Below are 17,906 nucleotides of genomic sequence, written 5' to 3' on the forward strand. Positions count from 1 at the left end.
GCAGTAGGAATCCGTTTCTGCATCCCCTCAAAGATCCTGATCTAGGAAACCCAGGAGAGGTAAGAAAATATGGTTCAAGAAATTGTAGAGCTTTCACCACAGCACTCCTGGGGATAGAACCTTCCTGCCAGCCCCACCCTCAAGGCAGAGGAGTAGAAGGTAGTTCAAATGGATGTTGCCTCAGAGGTAGAGATGGACTGCAGAATCAGGGTTTTCATGGTCCTTTCACCAAGAAACCGTAGCAGTGCCCTTGAAAGGTTACCCGGCTGCTGCACTCTGGAAGCAGTCAGGAGTCGGTAACCTTGCACCCACAAGCCTGGTAAATCATTAATTCAGATTCCTGGGTGTGAAGAATAATCAACAGAGGCTATACCATCCATTTTTGTATCCTGCAAAGAAAAGATTAAATATTCATAATACTCTACCCAATGAGTTGGAATCTGCAGCAGCAGAAGTTTCAAAGTTGCTAGAAAAAGAGTCATCCAACAGGTTCTCCAAGACCAATTAAAATTCAGAGTCTATTTCAGCTTCTTTTTAGTTCCAAAGATGACAGGGGACCTCAAGCCAGTACTGGACCACAGCCACCTCAATCAGTTTGTCAAACAGATGAAGTTCCAGATGGTCAATGTACAGTCTACACATGCTATCATCTTCTGAGTCACCCTTTTTGGATGCCTTTACGGACCTACAAGCCCTAATACCATATAAGAATTAAAAGGCAATCCAGGAGATTTCTCTGTTTCTGGCTGGGAGACCATTATTACTAATTCAGGACACTGTCATTTGGTCTCACCACAATCCTCTGGGTGTTCATCAAGATTATGGCAGTGGTAGCAGCTCATCTATGACTGCAGTTTGATCCAAGTCTTCTCCTATCTAGACAATGGCTTCCAACAGCTACTTTCAAGGATATGCTGCTACAACATCAAGCATATCTATTCCATCTTGCAGGTCAGTTGAGGATAACAAGCAATCACTGGAAGGGCAAGCTACTCCCTATTCAGCAGATATAATTCATAGGATGACTTATCAGTACAGTATGACAGATTGCCAAACTCTCAACAGCAAGAGTGCTGTTGTTAAGACTTGTGGCTTCTCAGGTAATTCAGTATCCCTGTCCACAAGCAAAGATGATTCTTAGTTTATTAGATCTGATGGCATCTACTATCACTGTAGTTCTACTGTCGAGATATCACATGAGATTGTTGCAGTGGACTCTCTTGGTCCATGGGTCACAGAGTTTTCATTCCCTCCATACCAGAATTCATCTCACTGAAGTATGCAAAAAACATATAAGGTGGTGGATAACCTCTCCGTCAGTGACACAAGGGAAACCCCTTTGTCCACCAGCATCCCAGGCCACAGTAACCACAGATGCTTCCCTTCTAGGGTGGGCGTAATTTCGAGGGTACAACAGTTCAGAGTACTTGGTCACCTCTGTTGCCCAAACCTCACTTCAATATCTTTGAGATGACAGTGGTCCTCCTAGTGTTGCAGGCTTTCCAGGACCGTCTACCCAAGGGTATCATATCCATCCAAATGGACAATATGTCAATGGTACGGTACCTCAACAAACAAGGTAGAGCATGATCATATGAACTTTACTGGGATACCATGTGAGTCTGGCAATGGTTGATGTCTTCCCATCACTTTCTGGGGTAGCAGCGCACATTCCAAGGACATCAGATGTTCTAGCGGCGAAGTTGAGTAGGTTTATCTTGTTACTTGATGAGCAGTCTGTCAAACAGACTGTGGAAACAGAGTTTTTCAGGTGCTGGGGCCAACCTTGCTGTGACCTCTTTGCCTCCTACCTGAACAAGTGCAGCAAGTACTTTGTCCTCATCCCTCCACAGGGACAGTCACCAAGAGAAGCTCTAGTCCATACCTGACCTCCTGGTCTCCTCTATGCATTTCCACCTATACGTCTTCTGACAAAATTCATACAGAAAGTCACTAAGTGCAAGACCAAGGTGATCTTCATTGCCCCAGCAGATTTGTTTCCCCTTCCTTTGGCCTCATTTGCTACACATGCTATCATCTTCTGAGTCACCCTTCTGGGATGCCTTTACAGACCTACAAGCCCTAAAGTTAACCGCATGGTGTCGCCACTTTTATTGATAGCCAGAGATGCCTGGCTGTCTTCTACAGTAGTTTATATAATTTCTTCTTAAAAGCAATCAACCAAAATGACTTATAAAAATAAATGGAGAAGATTTTCTGTTTGGGCTCTATTAAAATGACTGGGCCCCTTTTCTGTACCCCTTCCATTGATATTGGATTTTCTTTCAGAACTTTTTCACCAAGGATGTAGGTGTTTCTACAATTAAAGTTCAAATGGCTGTCATTTCAAATTTTTATGCAGGCCATAATGACTATTTCATTGCTTCTCTTAGAATATCTAAACCTTTCATCAAAGGAGCTTTTTTTGTTGAGGCTTCCAGTTCGAGACTCAGTCCCTCCATGGAATGTCACAATTTTACTTCAGTCATTGATACAAAAATTTTTTGAGCAAGCAGCATCAGCTGACCTGAAGAACCTTTCTTGGAAAACTGTTTTCCTAATTGCCATTACATCTGCTAAACAAATTTCTGAATTACAGGTTCTGTCATGCAAGCCACCTTTTCTCATTTTCCATAAAGATAGGGTATCATTGAGAATAAATCCTACATTTCTCCCAAAATCTCATCCAAAGAAACAAATTTGAATCAATCCATTGATTTGCAAGTCTTTTTTCCTCAGTTTCTGCAAACAAATGAACATATGAATTTGATATTCACAGGCAGATCAGACTCTACTTACACCATGCCAAAGATAACAGAAAATTAGATCAACAGTTTGTCTCTTTTTCAAAAGCAAATTTGTGAAGTCATCTGTCAAAAGTTACAATTTTTTAGTGGCTTTCAGACTGTATTTTTTGTATATAAAACTCGAGGGTTGTTTCTGCACTCAAATGCAAAAGCTTGCTCATTCCACTAGATCAATTACTACCACTACAGCATGAAAAAAGTTCCTATTAGTAACATCAGTGCAGCAGCAACTTGGTCCATGGATCATACATTACAGCTCATTACAAATTAGATGCACAGTCTAGAGCTCGTGCATTCTTTAACTCTACCATTCTCAGGAATACTATTCTTTGAAACCACCCAGGTTCCCTTTAGGCAGTTTAGGAATCTGTCCCGAATGTTGAATCTAACAAGAATAGACAACAATAGATATGAAAGTTTGTACTTACGGTAATGATAGATCCATGTTGTCTCATTTTCATCCATTTCAACATCCCTTCCTCCTTCCCCCTCCAAATTGCCATCTGCAAACTTCCGGTGTTTGGACAGGACTTATTTAAGACTTTTAATACACAAGCTTCAGTACTCAGTAATGCTGCCAACGTTTTGTGATGTGGGCTCATTTGATTTGAGGACATGTAGTGGAACTGTGTATCAGCTGTAGTGTAACATGGGAATAAAATGTACTTCCTCCAAAAATAACTGGGTAGTCTACATTCCCATGTCAGTATTTCTCTTAAAACATATATTAATTTCTTGCTGATGTTTCACAGATTGGCTTGTCGCACTGCATGTAGATGTACACCTATCCCCAAAAGGGAACTGTGCCAATATTTTGTCTCATTTTATGTCATTTATATGCTGTAATCTATGCACTGTTATATGAACAGCTATGGCATACTGGTAGTATTTCACTCCCGTACTTTGCTTAATGTAAGATTATATTACCTTGCTTTAAATTTTTTATTCTTAATGCCATGTTTTGCTATTTGTTTAAGAGATATTTTTTAATATGTTAAAGCTTTATTTTTTTCATATTTTCAAGTCTCAATACATTTTAGAGTGACAAATAACATTTTAATATTATCTGGATTACTATTTATAAGTGTTCTATAAACTGTGTTATTAAATGGTGGCTGTCTCTCCAGGTCTCTAGTGAAAAAAGGGCTGGGCTCAGCTGCACTACTATTAAGGACATGTAATAAAAGCCAATGATTATTTTAATTCTTTCTTTTATTTTGTTTAACAGGTAATGCATTTCCTTAATAAGATGTCAGGGGCTGAGCATGTAGGATTCAACAACTCAGTGTAAGGAAAATTGTTTTTAATTGCTGTGTTACTCTGTCATTCCCTCTGGTTTGTGTTTTTTTGTTATATTTAATTTAACATTTTATAAATTATTTACAATTTTCTGCACTGTATTAAAAGAAATCTGGTTACTGTTGTGTAAAAACTGTATTATTTCCAGGGCAAGGACTAGTATAACAGAATTTCCAGATTACCTCCTTCCCATCCTAAATCAGAGTGTGTGGGAAACTTGGAGGTCATGCTTTTCCTTTTTTGTAATAGGAATAACTATTGCTGTAATATTCCTTATCCAGGGAATTTTTGAAAGGGGATTCTGATCTTCTGGTGTGACTTCAGAGCTTTCAGAGCCACAGCCCCCCCCCCCCCCCCCCCATGATCACAGCTCCTCTTTACAAGGCATCATACTGGTTGGTGTATGGCTTATAAGGAGGAGGAAGTTCTGCCATTACTCAGTTACTTTTGAAGTGAAGAAGTGATATGTCATCATTCCTCTTTCTGTCAGGTCCCTTCCAGGTGACTTCCAGAGAATAAGTACACAGCTAGGAACTTTTAATTGGTTAGTTGGTTTTATTTATTTATTTTACATTTGATTACTGGGTAAATGTCCGACTGAGCCAGGAGCCTGTTTTCAGCAGAGACCCAGGGAGAAAACCTCCAGAAAAATTTATGATAGTAAAGACTATATCAATAACATTAGATAAAAATAATAATACATGTTGCAGAATAAGTAAAATACAAACATATTGAAATTACATCAGAAATACAGATTACATCAAATTATGGCAAAATACAGTATAATGAGTCACATGGAGCAATAGTTCACCACAAATGTATTTACACGTTGACATATTCATATAAAAAGTTTTATTATTATTATGTTTTTTTTTTTTTTTTTAGAGAGGAATTAGCTTGGGCGGAAAGATAGAGAAAGATAATGATATAAGAAAAGATTAGACGAGCAGGAGGTGAGACGACGCTGAGAAGGGGTACTTGGCCATACCTTCAACTGTACAGATTTTCGCAGAATGTCCAGATTTTTGCCTCATATTTTAGGTCTGTTTCTCATAAAATTGTGGATTTCTGCCAAACCATTGGCAAATCATTGAGGGTTGAATTCAAAAAAAGAATGACAGACATTTGAATTTCAGACCTCAAACCCTTCAGAAACTACATGCTAAATCAAAATCTGTATTCTATCAACTTTTTAAGTTTGTAATAGCAGTATTTAAAAAGTGTACTTATTTGGGGGCCTTTCTCCTCCCATTCTTTATGGCTTTGTCCAGATTTCTTCCTCTAAGAGGTTGAGAGGTATGTACTTGGCAGTGCTAGAGCTTAACCTGGAATGGTGCACGAGCATAGCCAGTGCTTAGTGGAGTGCTCTTTTAGTTGTATCTTGAAAAAAACAAATTTTACATTTACTTTTGTTGCTTTATTTATATGTTATGATTGTTAATGCTTGACTTGACTGTTTTTTATTCAGAAAATTTTGAAAAATGAATTTCCAAGAAGTCCATGAAATCCTTGGATGAGCATTCCAGTAAGTGTGGCCTTAGAGACTGCAGCAGTTCCACAGAAGCCTGCTGACCTTGATACTGGAGAGATCTTGCCTGATGCTCCCAAGCTCTATGTCTATCTGTTGTGAAATTCCTATTTGTCTTGTCTGCTAATGATTCACAGGGTCTGAGGGAGGTTCTGCCTGAAAAGGACATCTACCCTTCTAGAATTTTAGCTGCTCTACCTGTATTAAGCCAGTCACCAGATATCCTAATGATACTTATCAGTGTTAGAAAGATTGTTTGAAAAGTTCTGCAGGCCTGGAATTATTGAATCTTTGCCTTTCTTCAGTAGGGTAGGCCTGTATTCCATACCTTTACCCATACCATCAGTGACATTTTATTATTGAAAGTTTGTAGAGGAGCATGTTGCAGCCAGGCAGAGGATTAGGCCCCAGGCCACGTAGCTCTATGTGCTTGGGATAGCCCATCTCCAAAAAAAAAAAAAAAAAAAAAACAACAACACAGATGTGGTACATAAACAAGCAGTGGGCTACTCATTTCTAGCAGGTGTGCAGGCTGACCCTCATGATCTGTGAGCTGGGAGTGCAGTTAGGTTTGTATATTCAGGCAGCCTACATCCGCTCAGAAGAGAATGAGATTGCAGATCATCAAAGTAGGGAAATGGAGTCCAGGGTAGAGTTAGGAGTGTTTAGAGCAATGTGTTTCAGGTGGGTTCGTCAAACTTTTGCCTTAGATGAAAACTATCTTCTGCAGGCATTTTGCTTTACATTACCAAGTCCAAAGGTTTGGGCAGTGGATACATTCAGCATAGTATGGCAAGGGCACTTGCTATACACTTTTTCACCCTTGATGATTCTGACAAGTATATCGGAAAGAGATAAGGATAGACAGGCCTTTTGACACAAATAGCCGTGGATGTTCATCATATTGATCACTGCTGCAGTAGCCTAAGCTCTATGGCCTATATTCTGCGTAGGATATAACAGTCAGCCAACTTTCAAAGCTTTAGGGTAGCTTCCATGCTCCCAAACCATCAGTCAGCTCAAGATGAGCTGACTAAAGAACAGGTTTGGGCTCCAAGCCATTCAAAGCTTTCCTGCCACTGAAGAGTACACTCCTCTGAGGCTTTTGAGGATCAACAGTCAGCTTGTGCCATTCCTTTACTGGGCAGATAAGTTCCCTTTGGGGCAAAGCTTTCCATTTAAAAAAAATGTTTATTAATATTTTCCTAGTCAGGAAAGTTATTTTAAAACTAGGAGTTTGTGTTTTAAAGGACTGTTATGAGGCTGTATTGTACTTTTAAACAAATTTTCTGTGGAGAAATTATATTTATTTTACTTTTTAGGGCTGATAGTGTTTAAAGTGTTTTTCATTGTATTTTTATGTGAAAAAGTGACGATTAAAGACTTTTCAGTTTTACTGGCTTTTGCACATTGTTTTCCCCCCAGAAAAGAGGCACCATTTTGGCTTGACCATGGAACAAACTGCCTGTCCTACAGTAGGTCTTTCCAGATGTAAAAAAAAAAAAAAAATTTAAGCAAACATCCTTTGCCTCCACAGCAAGCTAGCAATTTTCCTCAGCTACAGGTCTGCTGTGGCCATTTGTTGTACTGCAGACCATTCATCTTTTCCCCTGGATCCCTCTGGTGTATCACCTACAGCTATTAAGGACTGGGAATTAGTCACATCCTCTGCAGCTGTTGGTACCCCTTGGTGGGCAATGTAAAGCCACTTTTGTCAGTCCAGGGAGAGGAGAGGGAACAAGGAAGGCTGCCCTGTTTTGTCAGAATGTTGTGCCCATCCCTGGGAAAGCTGCTGCTACCATTAATAAAACTGTTGGCCTCTTAATTATTGACAAAAAGAAACCGAAGACTAAACATGTATCTACTCCTTGTCAAATTTCCTTATACAGGAGTAGTTTACTGGGTCTGGCTTTTGGTTTAATTCAGGCTGTTGATTCTTCCTATAAAGTAGATTTCTGGTAAAAGACTGAAGAAATTCAAGATTCTGAATCTGGACAGGAAGATGAAGTGACAGATGCAGGGTTGTATCCTCAGATTTCTAATTCAGACTTCTAGGAGAGCTCAATTTCTGATTCTCCCTGTTGGGGTTTCTCTTCCTCAGACTATTTCCAGAATTTGCTATTGTTTTCAGTGAGAGAACACTGGTTTCTTAGTCCCTTAAGAAAATCATTATGTAACAGCTCGTAGTAATTTCCAAAACCTTCACCCATTCCTCCAGTTCTGTCAGCTTTAGAGGATGTGTGTTACTGCCTGCAATTTTCCTGATAGTCAGCCAGCTGCCCCTTAAAAGGCAGATAGGATGTACAAAGTTCCTCAGTCTTTTAGGTTTTTATACACTCTTCCCAAACTTCACCCAGCAGCTATAGCTCTAGTTAATCCAGCTGCTGCACAGCATTCAATTAATTCCAGTCATACTCCTGACAAGGATGGGAAGATGATTGGTAATTATGAGGAAAAAATGTATTCTTCTGCAACTTTGACTTTCAGAATTTTGAATTATCAGGCCCATATGTTAAAGTTTGTTTTAACTAATTGCAAAAGTATGAGGAATGTTCTGTCTGCAATTTCTTCTTGTGAGGAAAAACCTGCTTTACATAATTTAGTTTCTTCCTTTGTGCAAGTCACAACTGACTGATTACATTGTCTGTATGACTCTTTTGATACTTCTTCCAGGGCTGTGGCCACTTGTACTTTTTTAGGTATGCCTGGCTATATTCTCAGAACCTTCTAGACAATGCTAAAAATGAGATTTTAAATTCTTGAGATTTAGCTTTTAGCTCTTCTACTGCTGAGGTGATCAAAAAGTGTGATGAAAGGGGTAAGTTGATTCAGGGAATTTTTCAGTCCTCCTTTTCCAAATTTTCAAAGCGGTTCTGTAATCCCTCATCCAATTTTGTCAGCAAAAATACAAGATAAACAGTCAGAACAAAATGTAGGCAAACAGATGTTTAAGAAGAAATTGCAAGTGGCTTCCAAAAAAGAATTCTGGAACCTCCAAAAACCAAGGACAGTCCAAAAAGTCAGAATGACTAAGGGACCAAGTCACACACACACACACACACACACACACACACCCCAACCTTGGCAGTCCTATTTCCCTTCCAGAAAGTCTAAATCTCCACTTTTGTATTGGCTACATATAGTTTTAGTCAAATGGGTTCTGAAGATCATTCATCAAGGTTACAGATAGCAGAAGGAGGAAATTCCTCCTTTCCAGGGGGTTATTTCTCATCCACCAGACCAGACTGTTTTATTTCTGAAACCTGCATCATATGCTGTCCCAGGGAGTGATAGAACCAGTTCCTCCATCCCAGGTGGAGAAAGGTTTTTATTCAAGGATGTTTTAGTGGTGAAGAAGATGCTTGGAGACTCTTGGCTCTGGATCTTTCATTCCTAAACATGTTTGTGATAGTGCCCAACTTCAAAATTATATTTGGCCAAGTAGAAGAGTTTCTCGGTGTGGTGTACATCTAAAGCCATAAACTCAAAGGAGTGCACAGAGTAATGTGTTTTGCAGTATTTCTCAGAATTCCTCTTTATGGGTTTGTCTATTTTATCCGTCCATCGAGGTGCACCTTTCTGCTGTAGTGGTCTACCACCTCCATAATTCACTCATTTTGTCCCACTGTGTAGTAAAATAGTTTTTGAAGGAATACTACAACTAAAACCTCTTAGAAAACTGGTGCTTTCCAGTTGACCTTTATCCATACTGTTCAACTACCAGCAGTAGCTCACTTTTCTCGCAGTCCATTTGTACCTTTGAAGTTCCTTTCCTGGAAACACTTTTCTTTATGGCTATGACTTCAACAAGGAGGGTGCTGAAGGAAACTTATATGTTTTTATGTAGAGACAATGTAAGTATTTAAAGATAACTTTATTTTATGATGAAAGTAGTATCCGAGGTGGCAGTCAACCAAGTCATTTAACAACCCACCTTTTTCTTTAATTGTGAAATAAGAAGCTAAAGAATTCTCCATTGTTTGGATGTCCACAGACAGTAAGGTTCTACTTTCCAGGACTAAAGGTGTCAGTGGACTAAATATATGTCTCTTTTTATATGAGGTAAATGGTAGACCCATGTCCATCAAAATTCTTTCCAAATTGTTAGCTAACTACTTTATTTTGTGCTTTGATTCCAGAAGGTTAGTGGTCAAAAAGGCCAACAGTCAAGGTGCAGTCTACTGGGATAGTGGCCAGAACATATTAAAAATATATATATATGATCATTCAGGTCATTTATGAACCAACCAGCCTTTGTCTGTACTGTTTCTGAGCACAAGGTGGACATCAAATCCAAGAGCTGGACAAATTTTGACTCTGCTATCCAGCACAGTATGCTTTATCCCCTGCCAAAGAAATTCTTCACTTGCTTTAGTATTCATCCCATGAGTAAGTTACTGCAGTGATGATCTGTGTGGTGATGATGGCAGTGCAGTTGTTTGAGTAGGCGATGTTCAACATAACATCACTTTTGCAGTAGTCTAAGCTGTTTGTGTTGTATCCTGCCAAAGAAATGACCACCGCCCAGCTTTCAAAGCTTCAGGACACCATCCACACACTCCAATGGCTGTAGGGCTCAAAGAGAGATGCATAAAAGCACAGGTTAGGAAGCCAAAGCTTTAGACCTTTCTTGCTGCCAAAGTGCTCTTCCTCCACAGGCTTCATGGAACTAATGGTCAGCTAGCGACCCTTCAAAGCTAGACAGGTAAGTATCCTTCTGGGGAAAACCTTCTACTAATACATTTTCTGAGGAAAATTGTGCTTTTTCTGTCAAATTGTTATTTTTTTCTAATGGACTGCTCCTTTATATAAAGTGATTTTTACTTGGAGAATGCTTGTCTGAAAAAATGTGTTAAAAATATTTTTTACTCTGTTTTTTTCTACATTTTGACTCCTTCGCTGCTTGAGCTACCAGTGGGTGTCTCTGTTGTGGCCAAACCTTGTTCATCTTTGTCTTTTGGCCTCTTTGGTTTAGCTCCTTGGGAAGCCACTAAGGACTGGGAGTTAGAACGCATCTTCTGTGGCTGAAGATTGCCCTTGCTGGGCAAGGGAGAACCAGTCTTGTCTGTCTGAGGGGAAGGAATGGATGAAGTCTTACCGCACATCTGAGCTAAGGTGCCTGACTGCCATGCTAGTGTCTCTAACATGAGTCACTTTTTTCCATATTGTCTCCCAGGGGGGAAAAAGATTAAAAATGTCTGTTTCTTTAACTGTGGACAGGGAAGACTTGCTGGGCATTGCCTTTATGGTTGTAAATCCTGTTTCTTCATTGACTTCAAACAGAAAAATTATAAAAGATTTCCTTCACAATCCGACTCTGATTCCCAGTCAGAAGAGCAAGGACTGGAAGGAGAGTGTTTTTCTTCAGGGAATTTTCTTCACTCTGAAAGTTCAGATTCTGGAGAGATTTTTTTTTTTCAGATTTCCCCAGAAGAGTTTTTTTTTCTTCTGATAACTGTTGCTGAAATTAAAGATTTATTCCAGAGGGAACAGGATGAAATCACTATTTCACAACCGATCAGTGTCAGTGGTGCAATAGGCAATACATTTGCCTTTGGTGCAGAAGACTGTGGGTTCTATTCCCCCACCAGGTAGATTGATTGCTGAAACTGCAGTGCAGCATAACGATAGTGCTGCACTCCTGTGTGTGCTGTCCTTCAGATGAGATGTTAAACTGCTTTATCTGCTTGAGTTGATGATAGCACAGGTGGATGTAAAAGATCCCACGACACCTTTCAAAAAGAGTAGTGGAAGTCCCCAGATGCCCTGACCATATTTCCCCTAGTAATATAAATACCACCTCAGCTCTCCTGAAAAGAGGATAGTAGCCTACTGGGACTAATCCACTCAACAAAGGATAAATAAATAAAATACAATTATGGATTTTCCTTAGATTGCAGCTGTCCATCCTGACTTATCAGATTTAGAGGAAGTTTAATAGCTTGCAGTATGCCTGACAGTAAACGTCCTGCCCCCCCCAAAAGTCTAAGGTATAAGGTCCCTCAGATGCACAAATATCTGCTTTCTTATTCCAGATTGTGCAGTTATTGCCTTAACAAAGCCATCTACTGTTAAACATTTTGTGAATGCTAACTCCATTCCCTTGGATAAGCATGGGAAAGAGTTTGAATGGTTTGAAAATAAAGGTTATTCTTCTGCTACTTTATCTGTCAGAATTCTGAACTGCCAGACTTACATGTTAAAATTTTTACTAGCTTCCTTTGAGAACATAAGTAGGTTAACTAACCTTCCATCTTTTGGGGTTAAAACTTCATTAAATTCCTTAACTGTGTCTGCTTCTCAAGTAAAAGTAACCAAACGGTCTTATGATTCTGCTGATGCTGTATCCAGAGCTGTTGTTACAAGTTCAGTTATGAGACGATTTAATTGGTTACATACTCAAAACTTTTAGAAGATGCTAAGATTTTAAATTCTGCCCTAAATAAGGATGTTTCTGGTTACCATTCTGCTAACAAGGTCCTTCAAAGATATGATGAAAAAGAGAAACTGATTTAGAGGGTTACACAAATCTTTCAACCCTCCTTTTCTAAGTTTAATAAAAACGTTCCTTCTAATTCAGGAACCTGTTTTAAAGTAAAATAAACAGTCTCAGCAAGGTTCAGATAAACAATTTTGAAAAGCAACAGCACTGAGGTTCTAAGAAGAAAGGAGGGCAATCTAAAAAGGCATAATGACTGTTTGCCTCTTCAGACCCCCCCCCCCCCCGGTAACCATTTAAATCTACCCCACAGTCTCGGCTTTGTCTCTCCCTATGGCATCAGATTATCACTGGCAGATAAGTTCTGAGAATCATCCATCAGTGGTACACATGGTGCTGAGAGTCCCTTCCTCCTTTCTAGGTTATTCCTTCTCATCCTGTAAACCAAACATCCCTGTTTCTCCCAGTTTTAGATCACATGTTGTCACAAGGGGTCATAGAACTAGTGACCACAAATCAGATAGGCACAGGGTTTTTATTCAAGGATCTTTCTGGTGCCAAACAAAAAAGAAACTTGGAGACCAGTCCTAAACCTCTTCTTTCTCAGTCGTATTGTCAGGATCCCAAATTTCAAAATGCTATTCCTCCAAACCTTGTTACTGCTCATCCTCTTCTACAGTTGCATAATAAAATAAAAAAGACCATGTTGCACAAGAAGCAGAAACACTATTGTTAAAAACCATGGTTGAGCGCTTTCATCAATAAGACATCTTCAGAACCATAATCGAGCACAGTAACACTCAAAAGCAATACCATTAAAAACCTTAAACAGGTAACACACCCCAAAAACTGCACCAATAAAATTACTAAAAACAAGAAATCAACCAGTGTTGATAGAAGTAAAGTAGGTTGAAGAGTGGCAATTAAAAGTAGAGATACTAAATCATCTACCAATAGTTAATCCAAACAGTTGAACCAATACAAATGCTTAAAACAAAAAAATCAGCCAGTAATACCACAAGGATTGGCAATTGCCAGGCAAGGAAATAATATCAAACAATTGCAAAAAAACAGTCATAAAAATTGTTGTAATCTGGCAGCTCTAAGTTTTAATTCACTGGAAATGGAGATGGCATGGATTAAACCGGGGAAGGTAGTGACAGTCATACGGAGTTGCCAAAGCATTTCCTGGTGTAGTAATCAGTTTTGCCAGTCTCCAGTGTAAGGTGCTGATACTATATGCTCAAGTACAGTAAACCTGAATTTAGAAAAAACAGGCCATGATAAAGCATGTCTTGCTAGGGTGCTACTGTTGTCCCTCCTAGAAATACTATATAGGAGCTGAAATGATGAATACGCTTGTTCAGTGCATTAATAGTTTTTCCAATATAGAACGCTGAACAAGAGCAGCACCTGGCCATGTAGACCACTATGTCCTAGAAGCAGTTGAATTCACCCCAACACATCCATTTTTGTATCTTGTTCATTAATACACCCCCCCAAAGTCCATGTCTATAAAAGAACATTGAGAACAATACCCACACTTACATGTCAAATAAGGATGGTTCAGAAGTGGCTCCTGTATGGGTTTTTAAAAGGATGTTCTCAATGCAAGGTCTTCTTTTAAAAGTAAAAGTAGGGGGTGATTGAATATTACTTTAAGATCCTCGTTGCATTGTAAAATGGACCAGTTCTTACTGGGGATTCTACGGATGCCATGGGCATCAGAGAATCATGTAGAAGCATGTTAGTTGAGTAATCAAATTTCTGATGAACAGTCTCTTCGTCTGCTCCCAGTGATCAAGTTACTAGACCTTTTTTAATGATAGTCCATATTTATTGATCTGAAGTAGTTACTTCATTTGCTCTGCAACCTGTGGGTATCTGATCCGACTTCGGATCCGAGCCGGCAGCTTTCCAAGCTCCAAAATCCGAACTCCTAGCTCCTCCCCCTACCCATAATCCCCGGCTACCAACCATATTACCTCAGATCGTTTTTTGCCGCGGCTGAAGAAGCTTTCCCTTTGAAGAGCTCCTGGCTGGGTGAGATCGTTTCTGATTATAACTTCATCCTAGAGTTTAAAAATCGTGTGTGTGTAGTAGTAAACCTTTTTCTAACCCTTTTTAGTGCTAGTTTAAATTTTTTCCTTGGTACAGTTAATTAGTTTTTCTTTGTTACTCCCCCTCCCCCCTTAGCGTTTGGGTGTGTGTGTGAGTGCTAACATGGCGGAAGGGCCTAAGGCCATTTTTTCTAAATGTACTGAGTGTGGCCACAAGCTTTCCCCAGCTGATGGCCACACTCAGTGCGTTTTGTGCCTGGGGACAGCCCATCTTTCAGAGGCCTGCCAGATCTGTGCGGCCTTTAACCCCCGGGCACTTCAGGATAGGAAAAACAAGCTGATCCTGGCGGGAAATCTCCCCCAAGGGTCAGCTTCTTCTTCCTGTCCCGTTCGGGCTCTGGTTGCCTCGGCGCCCTCTGTTCCCTTAGCCCAACCCGGGACTCAACCTCCCTCTTCGGGTTTGAGCTCTGGGGAAACTAGTGCCTCCTCAGCTAAGGAGAAGAGGCACAAGGATAAGGAGGGACATAGATCCCATAAAAGGCGGGCCGAATCTCACCCCTCAGCTCCGCCAGCTAAAGTAGCTAAGTCTCCTTCGGGGGTCTCCGGATCCTCCTCCTCTCGGCTCCGTTCTCCTAGCTTCTCGCCGGAGCCGGAGGAGGAAGATCGGTCTCCCTCGAGGTCGTCGAGGTGGCCCTCCCGGCCCGCCTCAACTACCTCTTCCAGGTCAACCAAAAGCATCTCCGAAGCAGATATGGATCGGATGATGCATCGGTTCTTACAGACCCAAATGCAGATGGGGGTGCTCTTGCCTCCCCCCCCTCTGGGGGGGAGTGCGGCCCCAATGTTTGCCCCGATCACTCCTTCTACGACTCGTTTTTGGATCTCGGAGTCATCGGATCCGGGCCCCTTCGGACCCAGGGATTTGTCGGCGCCAATAGCGCTGGTCTCTTCGACACCGACTATGCCCTCGAGCTTGTCGGATCCGAGCTCTCGGGGTCGAGTGCTGAGTGTCGGATCCGAGGGAGTTGTTGTATCTTCGGAGCTGTTGGCTTCGGAGCGCACCTCTCTCTCAGCGCCGACTGCATCGGCTCCGACCCCGATCCCTTCCTCGGAGCCGAGGAGATTGCTCTCAGAAGCTGGCGTGGGTGATTCTCCTTCGGCTTTTGAGGTAGTGGAGAGGGTACTGTCGAGATCCTCCAGACCGGGGGTTCGGGCTTCGGATCCACCCGTACCCCCACTGTATGAGGGTCTGTCTTCCATCATCCGACCATCGGGACAGACTGCCCAAGCCCTCCAGCTAGTTCCCGTGGAGGAACAACAACCTGTGGACGAGCCCTCTTCGGATAGCCCCACCGAGGAGGTTCCTTGGAAACGTCAGTGTAAAAGGAGGCACCTAGACTCCCCCGAGTCCGTTACTACCGACACGGACTTGGATGATAGGGAGGGTTCCCCAAGGTCACCCCCTGAAGATGTCTCCTTTGGAGACATCATGGAAATGTTGCGTATTAGAGGGGGGTGGTCTGCCCAAAAACCTTCCCTTGATGAATCTGTGTTCCTGGAGGCGTTTGAGGCAGGCCCATCTACCTCCTGGGTGTCCCCTCCAGCCGACCCCCTGGTGGACTTAAGTACCACCAGGGCGTGGAAGGAGCCCGACACCGTGGAGCCAATCGCTAGGCGTCCCGATAAAATACTAAGTCCCCCACAGATAGACAATCATGGGCCAAAGGAACCCCTGTTGATGCCATGTTGGTGGCGGCGGCCACCAAGAAAGAACTCACTCAGGAGAGTTCTTTGGTCCACCCGCCAGATAAAGAATCTCGAGCGTTGGACTGGATTGGGGAGCGGATGTTTGCTTCAGCGACCTTTTCCATAAGGGCGCTGAACTATATGGCACATACCATCAGGCTACAACGAGACTTGATCAAGGAATATGCTGCAGCCCCCCCGGAGTCCATGTCGGTCGGGGACAGGGATGTGTTTACGACACGAATGGCCACTCTGAAATCCATCTCTAATACGTCTATGCGGCTCCTCTCTCATGCTTCGGAAGGAGCTGCTAGAGCCAGCGGAGCAGGGGTCGTCTTACGACGTCACGCCTGGCTCCGTCTTTGCGACTTCGCGGATCACTTCAAGGCATCCTTCGCGAACACCCCCTTTGACGGTTCTGCTCTTTTCGGCAAGACCATTTGCGATACGCTGGTCCAAAGCGAAAAGGATGGGAAGACGCTGTCTGCCGTCGGAGTCCGCTTCTCTAGTCCCCAAAGATCCTTCTCCAGGAATCAGAGGGGACAAAAGAAGCTGTGGTTCCGCAAGTCTCAGCAATCCCATCCAGCTGCGGACCACTCGTCGTCTAGAGGCAGAGGAGGACAAGATGGATGCCGGCCCAGAGGCAGAGGGGGGTCGCGTAATTTCGGGTCTAGAGAACCTTTCTCGGATAGACCCGCGCAACAGCCCTGAGGGCTTGCCCGACTGTCCCTCTCTGGAGGCAGTTGGGGGGGTGGTTGACAAAGCACCTGTCAAACTGGGAGTCCCTTACAAAGGATCGATGGGTGCTCCGTATCATTTCCAGGGGTTATTTCATTCCTTTCCTAAATCTTCCCCCCAAAACCAGACGCCTCCCCGATGTCCCACCCGATCAGAGGGAGGCAGCGGCTTCAGAGATTTTGAAGCTGCTAAGAAAAAGTGCCATCCAGCCCGTCCCCCCAGATCAGTCCGGATTGGGTTATTACTCAAGGTTCTTTTTGGTGCCAAAGTAAACCGGGGACCTCAGACCCATCTTAGACCTTTCCACTCTAAACCTGTTCATACCCAAGGAAAAGTTCCGGATGGTCACTCTTCAATCTATTCTCCCCCTTCTGCGGGAGAATGACTGGATGTGCTCCATAGACCTCAAGGATGTGTACTACCACATCTTGATGGACAGACGATCCAGGAGGTTTCTTCGCTTCCGGCTCGGAGCCAGTCATTATCAATTCAGGATTCTTCCATTCGGCCTCACCTCAGCCCCCAGAGTGTTCACCAAGGTCATGGCGGTGGTTGCAGCCCACCTGAGACTTCAGGGCATTCAGATCTTCCCGTACCTAGACGACTGGCTCCTTACTGCGACCAACAGGCATCAGCTCTCTGTGGCGAGAGATTACGCACTGACTCTAGCCCACAACCTAGGCATTTCAGTAAACTGGCAGAAGTCCTGCCTGTACCCCACTCAAGCCCTGGAATTCATAGGGGCCAAGTTGGATACTCAAATCTCCCGAGCTACTCTAACATCTGTCAGACTGAACAGCTTGTCTTATCAGGTGTTAGCCGTTCTCCGGAGTCCTACTCCTCCAGCGGAGTTAGTCTTGAGGGCACTGGGGTCTATGGCAGCAGCGATCGGTCTTTCCCTCCATGCCCGTCTATGAATGCGAATATTACAATGGACCCTTCAAGTCCAATGGTCCCTCTTGTTCCACCCATTGAACATGCCGATACCGCTGAGCAGAGTTTGCAGGGACTCCCTTCTTTGGTGGTTACATGCGCGGGAACTCAGAGAAGGGAGGCCTTTTGTTATCCCCCCGGTCGAAGCCATGTTGACCACGGACGCTTCTCGCCTCGGGTGGGGGGGCATTGTTCAGGCAGATCCGTTCAAGGCATGTGGACTTCCCTAGAGACCGCATTGCATATCAGTGTCCTAGAGATGAGGGCGGTGCTTTTGGCGTTGCAAGCTCTCCACGACCTTCTTTCCCTGGGGACTATTGCGATCCAGACAGACAACATGTCTGTAGTCTGGTATA

General features: G+C 42.7%; 1 protein-coding gene across 2 annotated transcripts in view; it reads left to right on the forward strand.

The window, feature by feature from the left end:
- Positions 1–17,906, forward strand: part of LOC122811665 (glutaminase liver isoform, mitochondrial-like) — a 1,484,096-nt gene that overhangs the window by 675,924 nt on the left and 790,266 nt on the right. For both annotated transcript variants that reach the window (XM_044083661.1, XM_044083660.1), the window contains exon 9: positions 4,036–4,094. In XM_044083661.1, coding sequence (XP_043939596.1) covers positions 4,036–4,094 — 59 coding nt within the window. The remainder of the gene's footprint in view (positions 1–4,035; positions 4,095–17,906) is intronic.

This window comes from Protopterus annectens, chromosome 9.part0 (assembly GCF_019279795.1).
Source record: "Protopterus annectens isolate FY-2018-M chromosome 9.part0, PAN1.0, whole genome shotgun sequence".
Lineage (NCBI taxonomy): Eukaryota > Metazoa > Chordata > Ceratodontiformes > Protopteridae > Protopterus > Protopterus annectens.